The 27539-nt window shown below is 42.2% G+C and overlaps 1 protein-coding gene across 9 annotated transcripts in view; it reads left to right on the plus strand.

Moving 5' to 3' along the window:
* Positions 1-27539, plus strand: part of LOC106599413 (astrotactin-1) — a 282536-nt gene that overhangs the window by 216837 nt on the left and 38160 nt on the right. For 8 of the 9 annotated variants that reach the window (XM_014190633.3, XM_014190634.3, XM_014190635.3 and 5 more), the window contains one exon: positions 26521-26789. In XM_014190633.3, coding sequence (XP_014046108.1) covers positions 26521-26789 — 269 coding nt within the window. The remainder of the gene's footprint in view (positions 1-26520; positions 26790-27539) is intronic. The other variant, XM_045714659.2, reaches the window with a different exon arrangement.

Consider the following 27539-nt stretch of genomic DNA (forward strand, 5'->3'; position numbering starts at 1 on the left):
TACAGGTGTGCCAAGCTTGTAGCGTCATTCCCAAGAAGAGTCAAGGCTGTAGTCGCTGCCAAAGGTGCTTCAACAAAGTACTGAGTACAGGGTCTGAATACCTATGTAAATGTGATTTTCAGGTTTTATTTTTAATACATTTGCAAAAAAATATAAAACCTGCTTTTGCTTTGTCATTATGGGGTATTGTGTTTAGATTGATGAGGGAAAAAAACTATTTCATCAATTTTATAATAAGGCTGTAACCTAAGAACATTTTGAAAAAGTCAAGGGGTCTGAGTACTTTATTTTGACTATTTTCTACATTGTATAATAATAGTGAAGACATCAAAACTATGAAATAACACATATGGAATCATGTAGAAACCAAGTGTTACACAAATAAAAATATAATTCATATTTTATATTCTTCAAAGTAGCCACCCTTTGCCTTGATGACAGCTTTGTACACTATTGGCATTCTCTCAACCAGCTTCATGAGGAATGCTTTTCCAACAGTCTTGAAGGAGTTCCCACAGATGCTGAGCACTTGTTTGCTGCTTTTCCTTCACTCTGTGGTCCAACTCATCCCAAACCATCTCAATTGCGTTGAGGTCGGGTGATTGTGGAGGCCAGGTCATCTGATGCAGCACTCCATCACTCTCCGTCTTGGTCAAATAGCCCTTACACAGCCTGGAGGTGTTTTGGGTCTTTGTCCTGTGGAAAAACAAATGATAGTCCCACTAAGTGCAAACTAGATGGGATGGCATATCGCTGCAGAATGCTGTGGTAGCCATGATGGTTACGTGTGCCTTGAATTCTAAATAAATCACTGACAGTGTCACGAGCAAAGCACACCCACACCATCACACCTCCTCCATGCTTCATGGTGTGTACCACACATGCGAAGATCATCCGTTCACCTACTCTGCATCTTACAAAGATACGGCGGTTGTAACGGAAAATAGCACATTTGGACTCATCAGACCAAAGGACAGATTTCAACCGGTCTAATGTCCATTGCTCATGTTTCTTGGCCCAAGCAAGCCTTTTCTTCTTATTGTTGTCCTTTGGTAGTGGTTACTTTGCAGCAATTCATCCATGAAGTCCTGATTCACGCATTGTCCTCTGCACGGTTGATGTTGAGATGTGTCTGTTACTTGAACTCTGTGAAGCATTTATTTGGGTTGAAATCTGAGATGCAGTTAACTCTAATGAACTTATCCTCTGCAGCAGAGGTAACTCTGGGTCTTCCAATCCTGTGGCGGTTCTCATGAGAGCCAGTTTTATCATAGCACTTGATGGTTTTTGCGACTGCACTTGAAGAAATGTTTAAAGTTCTTGAAATTGTCTTAAAGTAATGATGTACTCTCGTTTCTCTTAGCTTTTTTGAGCTGTTCTTGCCATAATATGGACTTTTACCAAAAAGGGCTATCTTCTGTATACCACCCCAACCTTGTCACAACAGAACTGAATGGCTCAAACGCATTAAGAAGGAAAGAAATTCCACAAATGAACTTTTAACAAGGCATACTATACTACATACTTCCATTTGTGTTATTAGTTTTGAAATAGCAGCACACAAAGTTTCATAAATACATTTACAACATAAGGTACTACAGTTTAAGAAACATAAATGTACACATTGAACAGCAAGATGTTTTGGGGAAGTGTGGTGCAACTAGGGGTAAAAACATTGACAGCCCCCACTTCATTTTCCATTACTGACCCCCTACCCTTTTGTGAACTAACACTTGGTCTTTACTCCCCCACCTTACTAGCTTTGACTTTGCTGATATCTACTTAATTGAGGAACATGTACTTACTATGACTGTGATATGTAACCAAGCTATAAAATAATTTAAAGTGACAGAGATCGAGAAAGCTTTTTTTCCCTAACTGTATGGGCATTAGGCACAATCAACAAAACAGTCATGTGAGCTGAGGCGGTAGTCTTAATTTGTCTGCTGGACAATGTAGTTACACTGTCACGTCCTGACCATAGTAAGATGTTATTTTCTATGGTAGAGTAGGTCAGGGCGTGGCAGGGGGTGTTTTTTATTTTTCTATGTTTTCTATATCTATTTTTAGTTCTAGTTTTCTAATTCTATGTTGTTGTTTTTTGTGATGATCTCCAATTAGAGGCAGCTGGTCCTTGTCTCTAAGTGGAGATCATACTTAAGTAGTTTTTTTTTTCCCACCTGTGTTTGTGGGTAGTTGTATTCTGTTTAGTCTATGTACCTGACAGAACTGTGTGCTTTTGTTTTCTGTTTGTTATTTTGTCTTTAGTGTTTTTGAGTTATAATACATTTCATCATGAGCACTCAACACACTGCGCTTTGGTCCCCTCGCTACGACAGTCGTTACATACACAAGTAAAATGGGAGCTTTCTACAATTTGTGCTGGCTAGAAATGTACATTTTCAAAATAATGTACATTAACCCATTTAATCCCAAATTTTTCCCAGATATGAAAATATCCAAATCTTGTGTCATTAGTAAGCTTTTAAAATAATCAATCCATTTTTTTTTAAATTTTCATGGAAAAGTAGGTGAAAAAGTGTGTTGTGGTCGGTCACAATTGTGACCGTTGGGATAATGTGATGTATACCGAATTAACATATTTCTCCTGTGCAGTCATACATTCTTATATAGCCCAGCCCAGTTATTAACACCTTTAAAACTCTTGTCACTGGCAGTCCCCAGCATTGCTACTAGAATGTCCCATCACATTTTAGTGTGACTATTTTACACATCAAAAACCCTTATACAACACCGATATGAATATCGAGAGCAAGAGCAAAAACAACCATCAAAGTATTGTAACATTGTTACTTTAGGGTAACATGTATTGAAACATTAATATTGTAACAGTTGAACTTGTACTTTAGTGCAATATTCATTGTGTCATTGTGACATTTTAGCGCAACATTCACTAACAACTGCATAGCAGTCGTGTCATTCATTCCCATTGAACATAAAGTTAACATTTAGGATAGAGGTAGCCTGTAGAACATGCATTCAAATAGAGTCCTACACTGAACAAAGAAAAAAAAAAAATATATATATATATACGTGTGTGTATATATATATATTTTTTTTCTTTGTTCAGTGTAGGCCTCTACTTGAATGCATGAGATCACACACATATTTATTATAGCGGTAGGCTTCAGAACCAAGTGCACGATTAGTTTGAGCATCACTATTTTGAACTACGATCAGTCAGACCATGGTATGTCTTGAATCAATTGATCCTCTTTTCCAAAAACATTTCAGTCATTTTGATTGTCTTTTTCGTCAACTTTTCTGTTCTTCCTAGTCCGTTGTACTGCTTCTCCTCACCCTTTAGTGACTTTTCTATTTTTCTTTTATTGGCTTTTTCAGCCCTTTTTCATTCGCTCTGATCTCCTTTTCTACTGTCTGTGGTATATCTGGAAGCGCTCAATGTGCAGTGGAGCTTTGCATTTCTCACATGCGTAGGTAGTGTGTTCGTCACAATGACGACATCTATGGAACCGGTGCATCGTGTTGATTGGCCAGTAAGAAGCTTTGTCATATCTTGCCTGATCTTCAACAGTAGCAGCCAGTAGAGATCTCCTTCCGTGGCTTAATGGTTTCGTGCCACTATCCATGAGAAGGTGAGCAGGTTGATGGTCCCTCCCATAACATCTCTGTAAAATAAATGGCTGAGTGCACTGTTGAGAGACCATGCAAAGATGGGCCACCACCACTTCTTAGACCTGATGGAGATATGGTATCTTGAAACCTGTAGGTTGTGAAGTTCAACACCACCCATGGGCTCATTGTATCGGTTGATGCATTTTGGTTGTGGGACTTTGTCAAAAGGCATGTCGCTCCTTGTTCCATCTTTTGACAGAGGTCTCACTGTATTTCTCCTCCATGTTTGTTGCCATTGTGACAATGTTATTGTCTTTCTAACGGACCAGCAACTTGTCTCCTTGGGTCAGAACCTCAGAGGATCCCCGGGGTAACTTCATGAAGTCCTTCTGTGGCTTGGACATCAAACAGACAATTTTACCTCATTGTTCCAGAGCTCCCATATCCTTTTTTTGTCATTTCATTGAGGAATGCAAGTGAAGTGAAGAGGTTGTCATGAAGGAACTTGCAAACTTGAGGCACCTGAGATTGCTCTGCCACACCAAGAACGATACTGGGTCCATGACCCAACCCAGTTTAAGGGAGGAGAGTGTGGGGTGGTGAGGGGTAGGTCATCATCACTGATAACGTTGTTCCTGTCATGATCAGTTTGCATAGGTTCAGCATATACATTCAACAGCCTGGCTGGCAAATGGCCTGTCTCCCCCTCATAGTTCATATCTGACCTATCGCTATCACAATCTCTGAGGGATAACTGCAATGTTGCACGACTTGTCTGAGCAGTTCACCTAGATCCAACATATCCAGAACCTGACTCAAAGTGAAACTAAAAGAAAGAACAGAGTAGAAAGCTAGGCAGAACAAGAACTATGTGTGTATAACTATGTGTATACCTAGATGCACTGTGTTATCCCGCTGGTCACTATTGTTGCCGTCAACATGTTTACTCATTCTATGACCACACTGAACAAAGTTGAGTAATTGCAAATACATTTATCAATACTAGACACCTTAACGATGATGTTTACCAAAAATCTTTGTCCTATCTTAATGTAACATACTTTACCAACCTTTTTTTTGGGAGCTTTGATGCAGCCATCCTCTTCTCATGGTGCAACCAGGAAGTAAACAACTCTGGTCATGTGACAATTTACAATAAACATGTGACACTGCACATATTTCATTGAGACCCTTTATTATTTCAATATTTGCTGGAAATACATTGATATATCATTCAGTAAAATGTTTAGAGCCTTATAACTGGGAACGTTTTTTTAAGGTCACTATTGTGACAGATGGGATTAAATAGGTTAAGCTTATACCAGTATACATAATTCTCTCTGTGTACTTTCCCCTTGTCCAATTACTGCAACACACATACTTACTGTTTTCAAGTTGGATGTGGCAGAAAATAATTATACAAAGTATTTTTAAGTCACATTGCTAGTCATTACAATCATAACATCTTACTATACAAAAAAAAGCACTAATAAACTTACAGCACAAGAACACACTATTTATTATATTCCGGTGTACAAAACATTGGTAAAGTTCACCTTATATGGTGTCGGTCCAAGCGATGAGCTCCCTGTGATTAATTGCATTCCTTATTGTGCAGCTTGCATTAGATTCCAATCACATATGTTGGTGAGATTGGATGACTGCTGAAGGAAGTGCTGTGAATATTAATGCTTGTGGTTCTGGCTCACCTATAGACTCCACACTGATGAGGAGGAATATGAAAATGAGAGCACAAGAAAAGGAAAAAAGATGCAAGTTTGTATTTAGCAATTATGCACATGAGTTTGGATGGTGGTGTTCACCAGATATCAGTGCAGAGTTCAGTTCAGTGGCACAGGACAGCAGAACTGACTCCCTCTCTGTGCTTCAGGAGATAAGCATGATGTCTGCATGTAGTTCAGTGTAGGGAAAACAGCACTGTTAAAGGCTTCAGAATATTCATCTGCAGCTCTGCAGTTAAATAAAGATATTTATGTCCTTCTCTATTCTTGACAAACTCATTTTGCCCTTTGTTTTCTGGTGTGTGCAGTATATGTTACTAAGTGTATGCATTGAGATTTGATTTGCATGAAAAAACAGAGCATGGAGAGCTCTTCTAATCACCCCAGACATGGCGGTTTGGGCTGTGATGAGCTTCTGTATATGGCAAGGGCAAGATGTGTGGGAATAATTATGCAAAATGATCGGAGATGCAAATGTTTGTTTAGTATTTTATCCATCCCCGTGTGATATTGACTAAGCCTTTGAGTGTAACAATACCCAGCAAACCAAAGGTCAATCCCAGACGTTCAACATGACCTGATGTTGGTTTAACATGTGCTACGTGTCTTGGACCTCAGTACCATGTTGGACCTGTCCCCAGAGACCCATAGAGAGATAAGGGCCCCCCATGGGAACAGACCTGATCCTACAAACATTGATTCTCTCCAAAGATTCTTTCCATCTTTCTAGGTTGTATCCATGGCTTTGTCCAATAAACCGATCTGGCTGTGTACTGGAAGCTTAGTAGTCAGAAAATGTTTGATCCCATGATACAAGAGCAGAGATTCAGGGAGTGGCCCTGAAAACATAAAGAGGCCAATGCTATTTCAGAAATGGATTAGCATCTGAGGAGACAGGCAGAGAGATAAATGAATATTTAGCAGGGATCTCTCTCTTCCAATGGGATGGGGATGGATCTACAGGTCCCAGAGAGGGAGGTCTAGTTGTAGCTAGGGGTCAGTGCTAACCTACCCAGCGGCGGCTCCTCTTGGGCAGTGCCTACTACCACAATCTTCAATGGCCCTTAGCGCTGTCTCTCTTTCTCTCACCTTGCCCAGGGATGTTTTTACTTCCACTGTCATCCCAGGGGCTTGTCCTTGCATTGATTATCAAGTTCATGTGAACTACAGTCGTGGTCAAAAGTTTTGAGAATGACACAAATATTAATTTTCACAAAGTCTGCTGCCTCAGTGTCTTTAGATATTTTTGTCAGATGTTACTATGGAATACTGAAGTATAATTACAAGCATTTCATAAGTGTCAAAGGCTTTTATTGACAATTACATGAATTTGATGTAAAGAGTCAATATTTGCAGTGTTGACCCTTCTTTTTCAAGACCTCTGCAATCCGCCCTGGCATGCTGTCAATGAATTTCTGGGCCACATTCTGACTGATGGCAGCCCATTCTTACAAAGTCAATGCTTGGAGTTTGTCAGAATTAGTGGGTTTCTGTTTGTCCATCCTCCTCTTGAGGATTGACCACAAGTTCTCAATGGGATTAAGGTCTGGGGAGTTTCCTGGCCATGGACCCAAAATATTGATGTTTTGTCCCCCGAGCCACTTAGTTATCACTTTTGCCTTATGGCAAGGTGCTCCATCATGCTGGAAAAGGCATTGTTCGTCACCAAACTGTTCCTGGATGGTTGGGAGAAGTTGCTCTCGGAGGTTGTGTTGGTACCATTCTTTAGTCATGGCTGTGTTCTTAGGCAAAATTGTGAGTGAGCCCACTCCCTTGGCTGAAAAGCAACCCCACACATGAATGGTCTCAGGATGCTTTACTGTTGGCATGACACAGGACTGATGGTAGCGCTCACCTTGTCTTCTCCGGACAAGCTTTTTTCCGGATGCCGCAAACAATCGGAAAGGGGATTCATCAGAGAAAATGACTTTACCCCAGTCCTCAGCAGTCCAATCCCTGTACCTTTTGCAGAATATCAGTCTGTCCCTGATGTTTTTCCTGGAGAGAAGTGGCTTCTTTGCTGCCCTTCGTGACACCAGGCCATCCTCCAAAAGTCTTTGCCTCACTGTGCGTGCAGATGCACTGACACCTGCCTGCTGCCATTCCTGAGCAAGCTCTGTACTGGTGGTGCCCCGATCCCGCAGCTGAATCAACTTTAGGAGACGGTCCTGGCGCTTGCTGGACTTTCTTGGGCGCCCTGAAGCCTTCTTCACAACAGTTGAACCGCTCACCTTGAAGTTCTTGATGATCCAATAAATGGTTGATTTAGGTGCAATCTTACTGGCAGCAATATCCTTGCCTGTGAAGCCCTTTTTGTGCAAAGAAATGATGACGGCACGTGTTTCCTTGCAGGTAACCATGGTTGACAGAGGAAGAACAATGATTCCAAGCACCACCCTCCTTTTGAAGCTTCCAGTCTGTTATTCAAACTCAATCAGCATGACAGAGTGATCTTCAGCCTTGTCCTCGTCAACACACACCTGTGTTAACGAGAGAATTACTGACATGATGTCAGCTGGTCCTTTCGTGTCAGGGCTGAAATGCAGTGGAAAACATTTTTGGGGATTCAGTTCATTTGCATGGCAAAGAGGGACTTTGCAATTCATTGCAATTCATCTGATCACTCTTCATAACATTCTGGATTATATGCAAATTGCCATCATACAAACTGAGGAAGCAGACTTTGTGAAAATTAATATTTGTGTCATTCTCAAAACTTTTGGCCACGACTGTACAACAGCTGAGGAGTGCTACTACTGTACAGTAGTGTAGGTACACTACATGGCCTAAAGTATGTGGACACCTGCTCGTCGTACATCTCATTCCAAAATCATGGGCATTAATATGGAGTTGGTCCCCCTTAGCTGCTATAACATCCTACACTCTTCTGGGAAGGCTTTCCGCTATATGTTGGAACATTGTTGCAGGGACTTGCTTCCATTCAGCCACATGAGCATTAGTGAGGTCGGCACTGATGCTGGGCGAGTAGGTCTGGCTCGCAGTCAGCGTTCCAATTCATTCCAAAGGTGTTCGATGGGGTTGAGGTAGTGAGTGTTGCAACAGAGGGAAAGACGATTTTTATGTGCTACGCGCTTCAGCACTCGGCGGTCCCATTCTGTGAGCTTGCGTGGCCTACCACCGCTGCTGAGCCGTTGTTGCTCCTAGACGTTTTCACTTCACAGTAACAGCACTTACAGTTGACCAGGGCAGCTCTAGCAGGGCAGAAATGTGATGAACTAACTTGTTGGAAAGGTTTTAACCTATGACAGTGTCACATTAAAAGTCACTGAGCTCTTCAGTATGGCCATTCTACTGTCAATATTTGTCTATGGAGATTGCATGGCTGTGTGCTCGATTTTATACACCTGTCAGCAATGGGTGTGGCTGAAATAGCCTATTCCACTAATTTCAAGGGGTGTGCACATACTTTTGTAAATATAGTGTGTATACCCTTCCCCTCTCCCTAGGAACACTCCTCATGTGTTATATGTGGTTGTTGTTTAGGCAACAGCAGGCAGAATAGTGTATACAGGATACAACCTAGTGCTCAAATCAAATGTATTTGTCACATGCTCCGTAAACAACATGAAGGAAGAGCCATTGAATGAAGTTTAGGAAATGCAGAGTGATAGGATATACGGATGGGAAGAACACGTGTACTTATTTGCAGTTCATCCATTTTTTATTGGATATTGACTATATGGGTAAATGGCTACTAATGTATACTTTTTGAAGAGCAAAGAAGACCTTGATAGTGAATGTGTTTGCTTACAATCCTTATAGGTTAATGTCCATGAAGTTGTTTGGTGCTTACGGATCATAAGGTTTATTATTTTGTGTCTACCATAATGAATGTCAAATGGCTATCAGGTCAATTTCCAAAATTTTCGTTGGGAGAAACGGCCCGGCTATTTGTTAGGGATTAATGTGATAATTGAATGTATTTTCATCTCCTTATAATGCCATTTGGTCATGAAATGAGTCAAGATAGACTGACTAATTGCATAAAACCTATAATTGGATGCATATTGTCATGCCTAACCATTATTCCATCATAAACCTGTAAGTTGATGAGGGTGGGGGCCACAAAAAAACTGAACTCATCATGAGGGGCCGCAGTGGCTCACAGGTCTGCGTCCCCACATCCATACACACACACATGCAATCAAGCCTTTTGAGGGGCCTAAGTGAAAAAGGTTGCCCCCAAACCCCGCCTTGCGAGCAAAACATTTTAGTGGCCCCCTTAATAGAGAGTTCATTTCCAGGAATTTTACACATTTTGCCATGGGGTATAGAGAAAATGTTGTCGTTTTAAAGCAACTTTGCTGCAATTCTACACATTTTGCCATGGGGCGGATAGAATCATTTGCCGTTTTACAGTTCACTTCCTGCTATTCTTCACACTTTGCCATAGGGTAGAGAGAAATGTTTGCATTATTCAATATGATATCTGAGTGATAGTGACTAACAAAGGGCTCTCCGGTCGATAATTCGATCATGACTACTACAAGTTTAGACTAATTTACCAATAAAAAATGTTGTCGCTGACATGGGCTAATTAAGTGACTATTGATGATACATTTTTATTAACATTTTTAAGGGAAATTGATCCGCAGGCCTTGGGCCGCCAGTCGCCCATCCCTGCTCTAAGGTCACATCAAAGTGGCGACACCATAAACAACTAGGCTTACAAATAAGCAAGAAAGACACTTACTCTGTCTTGGTCTCCACTCGCCAGGAGATCATTATTTTAATTCCAGCCAGCAACACAAGCTGCCACAGCTTTACTCCCACCTGGGAATTTCATCAGCTTGTGCTTAATTACCTCAAAGAAGCTGTCAATCTCACCTAATTATAACTCGATTTCCCCATTCCTCCACGCAAGGGGATTCAATTCAACCATTAAATCTCATTTCCCCCATAGCTCCCTCTCCAAATAAGGGGTTTAGTTGTGTTAAGCTTTAGTCTTGTATAGTTATTCTTTGTTACTTGATGTTAAAAAAAGGGAGGATGGGAGGATGCAAGGAGAAGTGCAGCGGGACATCAAGAGATGGGTTCATCCCTCCATCCCTCCCTCCATCCCCCTCTCCCACCCATATGCAGGAAATAACGGCAGGAAGTCTTGCTCTGTAACGATGTGTCCTGTTGCTCTGGGTTGCCGCTGCTTGCAGTCAAAAGATATCACACAGTGCTAAGCCTGGACCTGGGGTCCAGCTGCTCCTGTCAAAGGCAACAAATCACTTGAATAATAACACCAAACCGATTCCACAAAAACACACATCATTTGTAAAGTGCTTGTTTATTTGTAAGTTTGCCATTTGGTCCACAGTACCCATGTTCTGTTTGTTGTTCTGTTCATTACTTGTTGTGGTTTGTTGTGTCTGGACACCAACACTCGTTCAGTAGGGTAATTCAGCTTCAGCAGTATTAACTGCCGTACCATATTTTCGGCCATAAACTGCAGGTCCAGCGCATGAAAGCTATGAGCCTCTATCAGCTTTCCATTTACCAAGGTTAAATGCAAAGTAAGAAGGGCTGACTGAATCTGATCATAGGATTTACTCTCTCGATGACTACTGCAGCAGATCTATAACAGGAGGATACTAATCCAGGAGTGTGTGACTATTTGACATTCTCCCGGACAACAATTAAATCCATATTTCCTTCTGGTCAGAAAAACAAGATATGGAGAGAGAGAAGGTGAATTGAATAGATGATCAATTATATACTTACTTCCTACTTCTTGATGCTCTGTCCATGAACAACAGATAAAGCCAGCTGTGCAATGTACAGTTTAACATCTTAGCCATTAAATATTAATGTGATAAGTGCCGAATATTCTCATCACCTCAAGGTGTTGTTGTGGTATATAAAGCAGTAGTTACAGGAGGGAACAACACATGTGCACTTGGTCCGTCGCCATGTGCACTTGGTCCGTCGCCCCCTCCCCTTCCAAACATGAGAGCAACCCCCCCCCCCCCCCCCCCAACTGTGAAATGGCAGGTAATGAAAATGACATCCTGTGAGCATGGTGGTGCTGCCCCATGGAGAGCAGCCATTGGAGGATACTATCCTGCTGAGTACACACATCATTTATCACTGGAACCTAATCACCTCTTGAAAGGAGTTCCAATGGAACTCATTAGCCAGTTTGATGAAGATCGGCCCAGACAATAAAGAAACCAAGTAGAATCACTGATTTGTAGGGAAATAACTGCAGAGCCCTTGATGCTCCTGACAATCTTTGTCTCAGACACCCTGTGTATATTCCTGTCAGGTTTTTTCATTGTTTGTCTGAGGTGCACCACCGCATCAGATAAGAATCAGAAGGAGGTGTGAAGTGTGAAGTGTGAAGTATATGTAAAAAGAACATATATTTCCTTACCGTGGTTCAGAGAAAATGTCAATCACTAGCTGACTGTATTTTCCAGGTTTTTGAAGTCTAGCCCTAGTGTTTCAGTTACCATAAATGCAGCTTATTCAACAAAATACTGTCAGAACAAAATGTCCTATCTTAGACGCCAACTCCCCTTTAATGTCGGATCAGAGGTAATGCATTGACTGATATCTAAACGTACTTGGTTTGATACCAATTGATCCTCGGTTTTCTTTAATCGTATTTTCACTGCATGATGGGGTACTATCTGTGCATTCCAAATGGCCCCCTATTCCCTATAGTGTACTACTTTTAACCAGAGCTCTCTGGGTTCTGGTCAAAAGTAGTGCACTATATATGGGATAGGATGCATTTTGGGATACAACCATGGACTTTACAGTATAGCGGAAACCTCTGTATTAAAACCAAGAGGAGGCTCACGCTAACCAGCCCTCACCAAAAAGCTAGACTGGAAAACGGACTCATAAAATCAACAGAACTCCTTATTGGAATTCTTAATGGAATTCTCCATCATTAGCATACGCTCATCCACAGCAGTATCCAATACCTGGAACAAACTCTGAATATTGTAGTGCTTTTCCAAATGATCTAAGAAGAAAATTCCTCATATTTCCACAAGTATGACTTGCAAAGCCTCCTCCAAGGCTGAATAATCCCTTGCTAACTGTAAAGGTACCAGTAATCCCTGTGAGCACAGTAAACGGTGGAGCTTGCAGCAGCATGCAGAGCCAATGGAAGGAAAGGTTCATCCGGCTGTTTCCTTAGCTACCACTGCTGCTCTGTAAGTTGAGGACATGTAATCAGGAGCTACAGTCAGGCCCTAAGTGATAGCATCGATCTCCTGGATTGAAGAGTCAATCTTAATACAGGATTCAGAAGTGAAGTTGAATGCTGGTGTGTGAGGAATACATAAACCTCTGTTAACAAAGATGGATGGACATTGAGAGGGAGGGGAAAATGGGCACTGGTTGATGGTTGTCTTCCACGACCACATTTAGTCAGTCCTTGGATCAGGGTTTGGGTTTGTTTGCCTGGCCAGTTTTGGTTTGTTTAAGAACAGAAGACTGTAACAGTGGGGAAGAAGTGGTCCCTCTGTAGAATTGCAGTAATTGTGAGCAGCAGTCTCGTATGGTTTAACCAGCTGACACTTTGGGCCAATCCAACTCCAGTAGAGTTGCTGCTCCTCTTTAGACATTTAAAGCCACACCCTGTAATATGGGAATTGAAGCTATACATTGTTTAGGTCCTTATTTTTGTTGTACTCGTGAATCATATACTCCCATTTTATTTTGTATTGTATCACTGGAAGCAGTCTAAATAAATGGCAGAGAGAGAGAGAGAGAGAGAGAGAGAGAGAGAGAGAGAAATACTTCAAATCATGAGTAAAATCCATATATAGGATGAATGACTAAATTAGAGATGGAGCTTTATTATGATTAATTAGCATCAAGCAATAATTAGAGTTCAAAATGAGGAAAAATGAAACCAGCGCCTGATGCATTTACATACCTCAGGTAACAATAATGGTAATGCAAATCTCGTTTCTAAATTGGGTGAGCTTGGAGTTTTGCGTCACTGTACACCCTGCATTTTCGTTTTCTGTCCCTGTCCTCGTTTTCGCTCTACTGTAATGAAAAAAGTGATTAGCACTTTTTAGCGGCGTTAGAAACAAGCCTTTGGGCGATGTGTTACACTGTAATTTCTTTGTTAATTGCATCTCTAGGGAGGTAAGGGGAACGGAAGCCCGAGGGCAAGACGCCACACTTACAGACTGCTCTGATTCTAGGAGGAGACCCCCCCACCCCACCCTACCCGGAGATGTCTGAGCTTCCCCTAGCTTCCGTCCCAAATGGCAGCCTATTCCCTATATAATGCACTGCTTTTCACCAGGGCTCACAAATGTAGTGCACTATATAGTGAAGAGGGTGCTATTTGAGACACAAACCTACTCTCATCCCCCCTGTCCTGTCCTGGCTGCTCCAGTGTTCCACCGCAGCCTCATCACCAACCTGCTTCCTCATACACTGCTCCGCTCTCTAATAAAATAAATGTACATGAAGCAGATATGTTTTTCACAGGCGGCTCAAATGCTGATTTGTAGCACCAGACGGACAGGGAATCTTTAAACAGACACATAGCTCCCATCATGAGGTGAAAATATACTGCAAGGTAGTAGGTGGTTTCCCTTTTTTAACCCGTGGTGAATAATGGATGTCTGGAGGGATTTTTTCACCGTCGGGGGAAATGACGAGTCAGAGGCTGTTATGGCCTTTGCCAACAGAGCATAAGCAAAATGGCATGCTGAAATTGATCTGTGACAGAATGAGCTGACATGGAGGTCTGTGGAAGGTGGAAACGTCCCACTTTTTAACCGCTGTTCAGCCATTTTGAACCATCGGAGGGGGGTTGAAAATATGAAATATTTTTCACACATTTGCGGCATTTTCCCTCAGTTCAAAGCTGGATCCGCTGATGAGCACAGAGGGTAGGGGTTAACAAATAGATCAGAAAAGGCCACCTGATGACAATGTCATGCATTTCCTTTTCAGAATGTTGGATGAACAGATGTCAGGCTTTCATGCTTCTAGGCAAGGATCCATGTTGGAATTAAATTCCCTCTTGTTACGTGAGATATACTTTCAAATGAATGTGTAGTTATAAATATGCATGCTATCCTTTGTATGTGTTGTTTGCATACATTACACTGACATTTATTAATCATAAAAGCGGGCAAGATCAATGAGTCACAAATGTAAGTAGCTAGTCGTCACAGCAACAGTGAATTGCTCTAAAAAGAGGTGCGGAAGCAGCAGGCAGGAAAGGAAAGGTTACTGTGTTTCATCTGGCATCAAGGCAGCAGACGGCGACATGTCAGAGGAAGAGGAGAGCAGGTTGTTCACATCTCTGCTGTACATTTCTGTTGTCTCCAAAGTGTAATAACCCATGACTGAACCCGGCCTTGACTGGGGGCTTGTGAGCTGCTCTTCTGGGTCACTGCCGGTTCGGTGTGAACCCTGATGACCCAGGGACAGTGGAGCCTCCACACACTTCACACACTCCCAGTGTGGTGCAGGAGACCCCCCTCCCAGGGAGAGCACCGATGCCATAGCAACACTGGGGTTTGGGGACCACAGGGGTGACATGAGTTTCAACTTCTTGGCTGCTGATATCATTGGATAGATATGTACCTATTAAAACACAAGACAAGAAATGCAGGAAAGAGCAGTGAATGTAGATAGTATGATTTCAATAGGAGGATATGCAAGAGATGACAATGCCAGACAAGCATAAGGAAATAAGCTGATAAAAAGCCATTTGAAGTCTTGAATGCCCTGTCATATTGTATAATCTTAAAGGTCCACTGTAGCCGTTTTTATCTCAATATGAAATTATTTCTGGGTAACAATTAAGTACCTTACTGTGATTGTTTTCAATCGAAATGGTCAAAAATAAACAAAAATAGCTTCTGAGCGAAGAGCAATTTCTCAAGCAAGAATTTTTCTAGGGCTTCCTGGAAGTGGTCTGAGTTGGGTGTGGAAAACCTGAAATCTAGCTGTTATGGGCAGAGGTTTGGAACTCTTTCTTATTGGTCTATTAATTACAGAGAACAAAAATATAAACGCAACATGTAAAGTGTTGGTCCCATGTTCATGGGGTGAAATAAAAGATCCCAGAAATGTTCCATACGCGCAAAAGTTTATTTCTCTCAAATTGTGTGCACAAATTTGTTTACATCCCTGTTAGTGAGCATTTCTCCTTTGCCAAGATAATCAATCCACCTGGCAGGTGTGGCATATTAAGAAGCTGATTAAACAGCATGATCATTACACAGGTGCACCTTGTAATGGGGACAATAAAAGTTTTGTCACACAACACAATGCCACAGAATTTCGGCACAAACTGTCATTAACCATCTCAGGAAAGCTCATCTGCATGCTCATCGTCCTCACTAAAGTCTTGACCTGATTGCAGTTTGGCGTTGTAACCGACTTCATTGGGCAAATGCTCACCTTTGATGACCACCTTTGATGGTCATCTTCACAGATGAATCCTGGTTTCAACTGTACCAGGCAGACGGCAGTATGGCGTCGTGTAGGCGAGCAGTTTGCTGATGTCAACATTGTGAACAGAGTGCCCCATGGTGGAGGTGTGGTTATGGTATGGGCAGGCATAAACTACAGACAACAAACACAAATGCATTTTATTGATGCACAGAGACCATGCCGAGATGAGGCCCATTGTTGTGCCATTCATCTGCCGCCATCACCTCATGTTTCAGTATGATAATGCACAGCCCCATGTCACAAGGATCTGTACACAATTCCTGGAAGCTGAAAATGGCCCAGTTCTTCCATGGCCTGCATACTCACCAGACATGTCACCCTTTGAGCATGTTTAGGATGCTCTGGATTGACATTAATACGACAGGGTGTTCCAGTTTCTGCCAATATCCAGCAACTTTGCACAGGCATTGAAGAGGAGCAGGACAACATTCCACAGGCTACAATCAACAGCCTGATCAGCTCAATGCGAAGGAGATGTGTCGCACTGCATGAAGCAAATGTTGGTCACACCAGATACTGACTGGCTTTCTGATCCAAACCCCTAGCTTTTTTTTAAGGTGTCTGTGACCAACAGAGGGCGTATCTGTATTCCCAGTCATGTAACATCCATAGATTAGGGCCTAATGAATTTATTTCAATTGACTGATTTCCTTATATGAACTGTAACTCATTAAAATCTTAGAAATTGTTGCATGTTGTGTTTATATTTTTGTTCAGTGTAAATTACACCAGGCAGGCCAAAACTCTATCCCACCAAAACATGCTGAAATTGCAGGCACTCTTTTCAAACACTTCTTACACTAAAAGGACATTATAATAATGTTCATGATTTCACAGTATTATTTCAACCTCCTAGTATGTAAGTATATATAAAACACAGGAAACACGTTTTTGACTGCACTGGGCCTTTAACAAACTCATGTGTGATTGGTCGGATTAATGAGAGAATTATCACAGCATTGAAGTAAAACATACTATAATTTAAATGGCTCTGTGAGGACTGCAACTTGAGGCATCACCTCTGGCTCTCTAAAGTGAAACGTTTTGACAGAACACTGTGATATATGGATTCTCTCCAGGACCAGAGTGATTGAAAGTTGCATGAAAGAAAGACAGGATTCAGGAAGATGGACATTTTTATGAGCTAGTGTCACAGGGATCAGTGACCAATATTCTAATATGTCTGTTCCGTAGAGCAGCATAATATAGCAGCCCCTCTAAATGGATGGCAGGCCAGTGGAGGGCAAAGATGGAACAACCACAGTCTGGAGATGTTTCTGAGATACTGTAGCTACCTCCTCCAAGGCCAGTGGATTTCAAGCAGAAAGTGAGCACATACATCACTAGAATCTCTGTGGTTCAACGTTCACTACACACTCAAAAAGAATTAACAAATACCTGCCGTGCTATAGACCTTTTTGTGTTAATGGAGGTTTGGCTGCTAGAAGCTCTGGGAAATCTTTATATTTTTCCACCTGCGGTGGTGGAAAAGGTAATAGTAAAACAGATCAAAAGAGTCTCAGGAACCTTGAACCATCTCCAAGTGCTCTGTAATGATATCGATAAAGCTTTTTGCTGGCAGCTCTTGAAAGAACACAGCTGGGTTGAGTTGTCAACACAATGTATCTTTTGCGCTACTGGCAAATAAATACTCTTCACATAGTTGTGAGTCACGACTCGTGACTGAGAAAGCATTAGCCCTGATTGCCCTTGCAACTCAACTCTGTCACATCTCAGAGTAGGAGTAGTGCATCCTGTTTGTGATCGTCACTGACAAGTAATAATTCATCATCATTTTCTACACGGCCGTAATGACATTCGATAGGTTTTAATTTGGGAGTGCCTGTCTGCACCCTGACCGATGCATGATTGGAAAAATAAAGTTGGCAACTTAACTTATTCACACTCAATATGACTCTCTAATGAACACTCAGCTGATCTCAGGGCTGAACTCAGGATATACTACATCATTGTCCAAAATGTAGGAAATTAGCTATGACACCAATGTGTCATTTCTTTGTTTTTCTGCTGATACAGACTGAGTCATGTGGGGCAATTGACAAGAGGTAAACAGTCGCTGTATCTATTGATTTGTCTCTTCAATGTAAAGTGGCTAAGACAGCCTATTGCCTCTGCAATGTAAGCGGTTTTACATTTACACTGGGAATGTCCTGTAAGCCATGCCTCTATGTGCACAACCACATCAGAAATGTTTGCACGCAGGAAATTGAGGCCACCATCTTCCTTCCGATTTGATACTGTGTCGCCGTTATCAGGTGTTAGAGTGACATGTCCTGTGGCCATTTAAAGCTGTTAGAGAAGCATTCTACATAACTCAAATACTGAATGAGTTATTGCTTTAATCATATGGACCAGTGTTCAATCCTCAAGCAAAGGCACAGGTCTAGAGAACATTCTTCTCCAATGTTACAAAGGCCTGTGTGAATGAAACTCTGTAATAGCAATTAAAATTAGCCTTTACAGCTCGTTTGTCATGTCCTGGCACTAAAACAGCGCTGAAGTGGAACCTCAACCATCTGTAAGATATACCCACTAGTTTAGATTGGTCAGGTTCAGGGGGAAGATAGATGTGTGGCGGGTGAGATCTCTCTCTCTCTCTCTCTCTCTCTCTCTCTCTCTCTCTCTCTCTCTCTCTCTCTCTCTCTTTCTCTCTCTCTCTCTCTCTCTCTCTCTCTCTCTCTCTCTCTCTCTCTTTCTCTCTCTCTCTCTCGGATCCTATCAGTTTGCTGCTGATAGATATTAATTGACTTTTTTCCAGGTGCTCCCTCTTGGCTTAACTAGCTGCTCAGAAGTCAGATGGTAATTACAGGGAACCTATTTTATCAGTTTGATTACTGATATTTCCTGCCTATTGATTCATCCTCCACAACGAGATTATTCTACAGACCGCCTTGGCTGCTCTCTGTCTCTGTGGCCAAGCTGAAACACTTAAGAATGTGACCCAAGTCTTATTTATAACCTGACAGAGCTTACACCAGGTACACTGTCTGCTGTACATAGAAGCTAAAGAGAGAGAGAGAGATATCTCGGGCGGCTATCTATCACATAACAACACTTTACTGAAATCCACCAAGGCAGGAGAGATAGGGGAGTAGAGAACAGGGTTGACTGGGCTGGGGTGGTGGTGGTGGTGGTGGTGGTGGGTGTTTGTGTTAAGCTTTGGTGAAGATTGAGGACGAGCTGTGCAGGGGCGGTTGCGATGTCAACACAGGGTGACCTCTGAGTGTGCTTGACAGAATAAGGGCTTGAGATAGGGACCTGATGTAGCAGTCATCGCTTGGCCCATATTACTCATTTTGGAGGTCAGACAGATGGGACCCTTGTGAGTTCCTTTTTATAATTAATCTTTTCACCCATAGAGGATGGCGATGGCTTCCTCCTCTGAGTAACAAGACAAGACCATCAGGGAGACAACTGTGTGCTTCCGGACCATCAGCAAATATACTGCCTCTCTAAATCGAATCTCTACACCTATAATTCATTTGTCTTACTTTATGTATTATGCAGAACAAAGGATAGGCTAACCCCTTAGTCAAGTATGATGAATTTGTACAGACTGGAGTTTACTGCAGCCATTATTTAACGGAGATAATTCATGTTAATATTAAGTCTCGGTTTTCCCGTGAAGCTTTTTCCTGTCGTTTAGATGCCATAATAAATGATGAGAATGATTCAAAATAAATACTCATACAGCACATCAATGTCAGCCTCTGAAAACCTAACGTTTTAATGAACCATGAACCAACAACCTCTAATGAAAAGTGATCTAGACATTTCCACAATATGAGCAGATTCCTCCCAAGAGCTATGCATATTTCTCTCTGTCTAAGCAGGAGAGAACTTTTTTTTCTTCTGTATGGGGAAGGTTTTCTGATATCGTTCATTGCGATAAGAAGTCTATACTAAAGAAATGTGAAGTTTGAAATAAAATAAGTTTGCTAATAAGGGTGATTCTTAATGGGACAATTGATGGCTACAACCATCAAACTAGTAGTAGTTTAAAGGATGATACAATAAAAAATGTGGTGCACATTGTTAAATGTATCGCTCTATTTACCGTCAATTCAGGCAATTTATCGCAATATGGATTTTTATCAATATCACCCAGCTCTAATGCAACCTATCTTTACATTGATCCTCAGTATATTGCTTTTATAGGCATCTCTATTTGATTGTTTTCCAGGAGGATGCACAGTTTGGAATTCCATTGAATTGCTTACTCTTTTGTTGTTGCCTTTTTACAATGTGTTCTTTCAGTTAATTAGTGGAGGTAGCTAAAACCTTTGGATGGCTGCAGCAAGCCAGCACCCATGAAGGTCGCTGCGCCCCCCAAAAGTGTAAATGATACTGTGTGAATGTAGGGTGAATGTAGTGTTGCCGTGTAATCTGTCCATGAAAAGAATGCCAGCTGCCAGCCTCATGTGGACTGATAAGGCCTACGACTGCACCTTGCTGGTGAGGAAAAAATAAAACACCACTGTTGAGATGCGCAGCAGCTCCCAGGGACACTAACACCGAGTTGCAAACATTTGATTATACTGTATCGCTGTTGCTATGGGGCTGTCTCGGCTTGACTCTCTCTCAGCTTGCTATGAAATGGATGCCTCTGGTATAGATTTAAGTCAGACAAGCCCATAACATATAATATTATATTACAGTCAGTCAGAGCCAGTCAAATTGATCTTATCTGTATAAAACCCCCACTGCATCCTTGACTTTTATGGTCTTATGTTTCCTACTGCTTGCCATATTTTCTCCCCTGTGAACCTGTAAAACCCAACCTGGGCAAAATAAACCCAATGAAATGTCAGGAATGGCAACATAAATCAGGTTAGGTTCCATGGTGGGAGTTGTTAATATTCTGGATCTGAATATCTTGGCACTCAAATAGACTAATATCGGTATGGATAATCCATTTACCTTCTGAGGTGGCTCGTACACTGCTGTTTCTCTCATCTCTAACAATGGTTTTATGAAGTTTCAGGCCTTTGTTTCTAATGGGTTATAGAGACATGATGGCTGAATAAATATTTCCTAGCAAAGCTCTGCAATAGGAAAATACTATATCATTGCCTGTTATTGAGAATTATTTAATACAATTATATAAGTTCCTATATAAAATAAAATATATCTAAAAATTCCTCCCACTGTGCACGTATTCTTTGTACAGCTGTGACGCGACCCCAGTATAATGTCTCACCTGGAGGCGAATCCTCAGTAAATTGCCTTCAATTCAGACCGTTGCAAACTCAGGCCAACCTAACAGACCAAAGTATAGGGAGGTGTTGGTGGGATTTGAGGAGCGACAGACGCGTTAGTCCCCTTCAAAGTCCATGAACAAGATGTCACTTTAATGTGGTGCGTCCGTGGGCAGGCCCAATCAACGGTAAATAAACGCAGGCACTTTCACCTGCGCTGCAAAGAGCCGTGGCTACAGCTTCTATTAAGGGCCAGAGAAGGCTGTTAGTTAAGCACATTGCCAGCCCAGCCAGCTAAAGTGCAGAGATAAATCAAACTTCAGAAAGCTTGAAAGGTTCTCTGGCCAAGTAGGCTGGAGTGACTGAAGGCATTAGTATGTAAATACCCCATTCTGTTTTACTAGCCCAGATGTCAGGCCATCCATATGGTTTAGGCCTATGTACAGTAGTCAAATTGAGAGCTTCTACCCTTCCACACCTGCTTGATAGGTAGGTATTGACTGGTGGGGAAAAAGGTATTCACAACCACTGTCTTAGCAATCACGTTGAATATCACAGTGGATTGCCACTCAGAGTAGGTATCTGCTTTATTGCATTTTGCTTAGTTGCGTATAGGGGCGGCAGGTTGCCTTGGGCCAGTATCTGCGTTGGGCCAGTATCTGCGTTGGGCCAGTATCTGAAAGGTTGCTAGATCGAATCCCCGAGCTGTCAAGGTAAAAATATGTTGTTCTGCCCCTGAACAAGGCAGTTAACCCACTGTTCCTAGGCCATCATTGTAAATAAGAATTTGTTCTTAACTGACTTGCCTATAAAGATTAAAATAAAAAAAATAGGTGTAGCAAAGTGTGCCCCTGTGAATTTTCAAGGACAAGCAATGTCTGCCTGGGAAGATTTGCCCGTCACAGAGATTTGTTTAAGAGCTCCAATGTATTCTGCTCCTGGTCGGGTTGCACTGTATAGAAGTATTTCTTTCTGGAGGCACCGCATGGCTCACTGCATGTAGTCACATTTTAGTCATCTTTTTCAAACAGTATCAATATGATATTTTGAAACTCTCTTTGATATGATTTTCCCACCCAGTGCTCTGTGTTGCCTTTGTAACTTTACTGTATATTTTAATTCTGTGATGCGTAAGTCAGCTGGAAATCATAATAACAATGTTTTTATTAGCATCTTTTCTCCACAAAATGTAAAAGATTCCCCTATTATTTCCACCCTTAGTATGGTGAACAAAATAATCTGCAGTGATATGATCAGTTATATTTTTTATATACTGCAATGCTGCTAGAAACACTGACTATAGCATCACCTAGTGTTGATCTGAGAGTATTTCTCTATGTGGGAGGAAATGTATTGTATCCCTTGAACAAATTAAATCAAATCGAATCACATTTTCATTGTCACATGAGCCGAATACAGTGAAATGCTTACTTAACCAACAATGCAGTTTTAAGAAAAATACCTAAAAAAAGAAAGAAATAAAAGTAACAAATAATTAAAGAGCAGCAAAAAAATAATAATAGTGAGGCTATATACAGGGAGCACCAGTACAGAGTCAATGTGCGGGGGCACCGGTTAGTCGAGGCAATTGAGGTAATATGTTAATGTACTGTACGTAGAGTTATTAAAGTGACTATGCATAGATAATAAACAGAGAGTAGCAGCAGTGTAAAAGACGGGGGGGGGAGGGGGGGGGGGGACAATGCAAATAGTCTGGGTAGCCATTTGATTAGATGTTCAGGGGTCTTGGGGGTAGAAGCTGTTTAGAAGCCTCTTGGACCTAGACTTGGTGCTCCGGTACCGCTTGCCGTGCAGTATCAGAGAGAACAGTCTGTACTGGGCCGTACGCACTACCGCCTATAGTGCCTTGTGGTCGGAGGCCGAGCACTTGCCATACGAGGCAGTAATGCAATCAGTCAGGATGCTCTTGATGGTGCAGCTGTAGAACCTTTTGAGGATCTGAGGAACAATGCCAAATCTTTTCAGTCTCCTGAGGGGGAATAGGTTTTGTCGTGCCCTCTTCACAACTGTCTTGGTGTGCTTGGACCATGTAGTTTGTGGACACTAAGGAACTCTCAACCTGCTCTACTACAGCCCTGTTGATGAGAATGGGGGCATGCTCGGTCATCCTTTTCCTGTAGTCCACAATCATCTCCTTTGTCTTGATCACGTTGAGGGAGAGGTTGTTGTTCTGGCACCTCCCTATGGGCTGTCTCATCGTTGTCGGTGATGTTGTGTCATCAGTAAACTTAATGATGGTGTTGGAGTCATGCCTGGCCATGCAGTCATGAGTGAACAGGGAGCACGCACCCCTGAGGGGTCGCCATGTTGCAGATTTGTTGTTACCTACCCTTACCACCTGGGGGCGGCCCGTCAGGAAGTCCAGGATCCAGTTGCAGAGGGAGGCATTTAGTCCCAGGGTCCTTAGCTTAGTGATGAGCTTTGAAGGCACTATTTAATTTTGTTTTTATTTAACCTTTATTTGACTAGGCAAGTCAGTTGACGGCCTACACCGGCCAAACCCGGACAACGCTGAGCCAATTGTGCACCGCCCTATGGGACTCCCAATCATGGCCAGTTGTGATACAGCTTGGATTTGAACCAGGGTGTCTGTAGTGACGCCTCTAGCACTGAGATGCAGTGTCTTAGACCCCTGTGCCACTCAGGAGCCCTATGGTTCAACTATGGTGTTGAAAGCTGAGCTGTAGTCAATGAATAGCATTCCCACATAGGTGTTCCTTTTGTCCAGGTGTGAAATGGCATTGTGGAGTGCAATAGAGATTGCATCATCTGTGGATCTGTTGAGGCGGTATGCAAGTTGGAGTGGGTCTCAGGTTTCTGGGATAATGGTGTTGATGTAAGCCATAACCAGCCTTTCACAGCACTTCATGGCTACAGACGTGAGTGCTACGTGTCGGTAGTAATTTAGGCAGGTTACCTTAGTGTGCTTGGACACAGGGACTATGGTGGTCTGCTTGAAACATGTTGGTATTACAGACTCAGACAGGGAGATTTTGAAAATGTCAGTGAAGACACTTGCCAGTTGGTCAGCGTATGCTCGGAGTACACGTCCTGGTAATCCATCTGGCCCTGCGGCCTTGTAAATGTTGACCTGTTTAAAGGTCTTACTCACATCGGCTATGGAGAGCGTGATCACAAAGTCATCTGGAACAGCTGATGCTCTCATGCATGTTTCAGTGTTACTTGCCTCAAAACAAGCATAGAAGTAATTTAGCTCGTCTGGTAGGCTTGTGTCACTGGGCAGCTAGTGGCTGTGCTTCCCTTTGTAGTCTGTAATAGTTTGCAAATCCTTGCACATCCGACGAGCATCAGAGCGGTGTAGTACGATTCGATCTTAGTCCTGTATTGAGGCTTTGCCTGTTTGATGGTTCGTCGGAGGGCATAGCGGGATTTCTTATAAGCTTCCGGGTTAGAGTCCCGCACCTTGAAAGTGGCAGCTCTACCCTTTAGCTCAGTGCGGATGTTGCGTGTAATCCATGGCTTCTGGTTGGGGCATGTACTTACAGTCACTGTGTGGACGACGTCATCGATGCAGTTATTGATGAAGCCAGTGACTGATGTGGTGTACTCCTCAATGCCATCGGAAGAATCCCAGAACATATTCCAGTCTGTGCTAGCAAAACAGTCCTGAACACCAGTCCTGAACACCAACTGTTCCCGAGTGATGACACATTCTGTCTGTTCTATACTGTGTCAAAGAATCTTCAAATCCTCACCTTCCCAACATCTTGTAATTGGTACCAATCTGACTGTCAGAAACGGGAAGCATCCAACACAATTTAGATTAAAAGTCTCTCATTTTCCAAGAGACGTGCTCAAGGTGGGCTGCAGATGACAGGATTTTCCTCTGCTTTCTCATCCCGAGACCCTGTATGGAATGTATGGAATTTAATGGGATGTTTTCTCCTTTCCTTGAAAGCGATTTGTCTTTGCAGCCTTATCTTGATATTCATTATGTTTGCCACATAACTGTCTGGGTGATGAGGTAGAGCAGCATGTCAAAGCAAAATGGTGTATGTGTGCATGCGTGCATGACATATGTGAGTGCGTGTGTGTGTGTGCACATAAGAGAGAGTGCTTAAAATATATGTATTGTTGTGTATTAATGTATTTTTGGTTCTCCAACATCATTTATGTATCCAGAGTGATTCTCTGAGTCGATTTCCTTAAACATTGATCCACTATTTTATTCCAAAGCCTAAAAGTCAACGCCATTCTCCTAACTCAAGTTGTCCTTGTAAAACTGCCACCGTTAACATCCTGCATGTCTTGTGAAAACGTCCAGACGTGAACTGAGTCTCTCAGCAGCTGTGTTTGACATGGACAGAGTGCATGCTATGGCTCCAGGCACAGACCCTCTCTCTTTGATTAATCAAGCACTGTCACGACCCACAGAGGGCCACCGTAACCCCTCAGGCCTGACCATGGCCGTCCCAAATGGAATCATATTCCTTATAGTGCATGTAAGTACTGCACTAAATAGGGAATAGGGTGCCATTTGGGACATACCCACCAGAGGTCCAGCTTGTCAATGATTTGATGACGACTGACATGCCCTGCTAGTTGATCAGCAGCATAAAAAGTACATACATAGCTGAGCTTAATCACTCAAACTGCACCCAGGCCCGGACCAAACGCCCATGGCAAGCCCACCATTGTCACGTGTATCACACTTTAAGGGCAATGTGATCTATGAATAACAGTGGGCAAACTCCATCTTTCTGATTGTATCTAATGATTATGGAAGTTGAGTGATGTTGTAGCACGTTAGAACTCACTTGGCCCTGAAAGCTTGAACTGAGTGCAGTGACGTGTCCTCTTGTTTGAGTGATGGCCATCTACTCTTACTCATTGATATACAAACAAAGTGAGGTGTGTCTTCTGATTTAGTTTTATATCTCGATCCCATTCTAAGATATGGACTACATTATGTGGGAGAGTAAAGGGTGACTTTGTGTGTATATTTCTCCCCCTCATCCGGTTGGCTCATAAAGCCATGTCTCATTTCATCAAAGCCAGCTCCCCGCTACTGGCTATTCCTCAGTTGCCTGTTGAGCTTTTAAATTGCCTGTGTATGCACACGACTCAGCAGTATGAAGGAATGGTAATTTGAATGCTTTTTAAGAGAAAAAGTGGCAAAGCTTTGCATTTAATAACGCAACTTGCTCTTCAGAGTTGTCTTTGAAGATGCCAGCAGGCCAGCAATGCCCAAAGTGCATTTGAGAGGACAGCATAATAAATAGAATGGAATGCAGTGCCAGTTTTGAGGGAAATGCAATGTGTGGATATATCAGATATATATCCCAACCTGAGTCGTGATGATAACTCACATTTGTATTGAAAAATAACGTCTATAATTTCTCTGTTTTGTAAATGCTGACAAGATTTCAAATGTTGTTTGAAACAATATGTGTTATTCAGTTATGTCAATAAATCCTAATATCCAAAGCCCACAGTAACTATAACTATGCCCTTTTCAGGGAATTCCCCATCAGAAGAGTCAGAGGAGCGTGACAAGGCGCCCCGGACCCTGACCTACCCAGCATACATCGCCAGCCTGCTGGACTCCGGTGCCAAACGCATGGCGGTGGGGGTGCGCATGGACTGCAGCAGCCAGGGCCAGTGCCCGTACTCCTGCCACCTCTGCCATATGAGCCCTGGGCCTGGGCGTCCAGCCGAGCCTGTCCTGCTCCAGATGACTAAGGCCACCCCGCTTTACGAGCTGGTCTCCAACAACGAGACCTACCAGGCACTGAAAACCTTGGTTTACTTTCTTTTTCACCGATTTTTGCAGACATAGTCAAATCTTCATGATCAGAGTGGATTCCTAAAAGCGTAAATAAACTAAAGTGATACTGCCAAGAGCAGTGTGCACATTGTTTTGTCTTTGAAGATATCATACAATGATTCCCATGCACCTGCAACAAACAACCTATGTGATTTTCCAATTATTTTATTCAGAACATAAAAGAACATTCACCATCAATAATGTGATGTCAATTTATACATTTAATCATGCAGTGAGAGAACCCCTTGTTTTGGGAGTGTACCACAGCAAAACACATAGGCTAGTTGTTTGGCAATGGCGGTCGCAAAATGTGCTGCTCTCTGACTTGAAAATGTTGGGAAATCGTGTAGTGTATAGCAGACATAAGACTACATCAGTATGTCAAACTGTGAAAAGATAAACTAGAGCAGTGGTTCTGAACTAGTTTTGCCTCGGGACCCAAACTGAATCAGGTTTTCTCAGTCGCAACCCGATAATCGCATCATGAAAACTCCTCGCCAAAATACAATCTGGAAAACTATTTTTAATGCTTTATTGATAGTAAATGTAGCAATTATATGACAATGTAAAATAGGAAATAATTATTGATTAAGAATGTTAGTAAGCTCACTGGTTTGAGACCACAACATCAACCAAATACGCTAAATAACGCTGCTAATAGCTCTATATGATATACTGTGATTGAAGAAATGTTTTTAAGACACTAAATGA

Source organism: Salmo salar, chromosome 03 (assembly GCF_965601325.2).
Source record: "Salmo salar chromosome 03, fSalSal1, whole genome shotgun sequence".
NCBI lineage: Eukaryota > Metazoa > Chordata > Actinopteri > Salmoniformes > Salmonidae > Salmo > Salmo salar.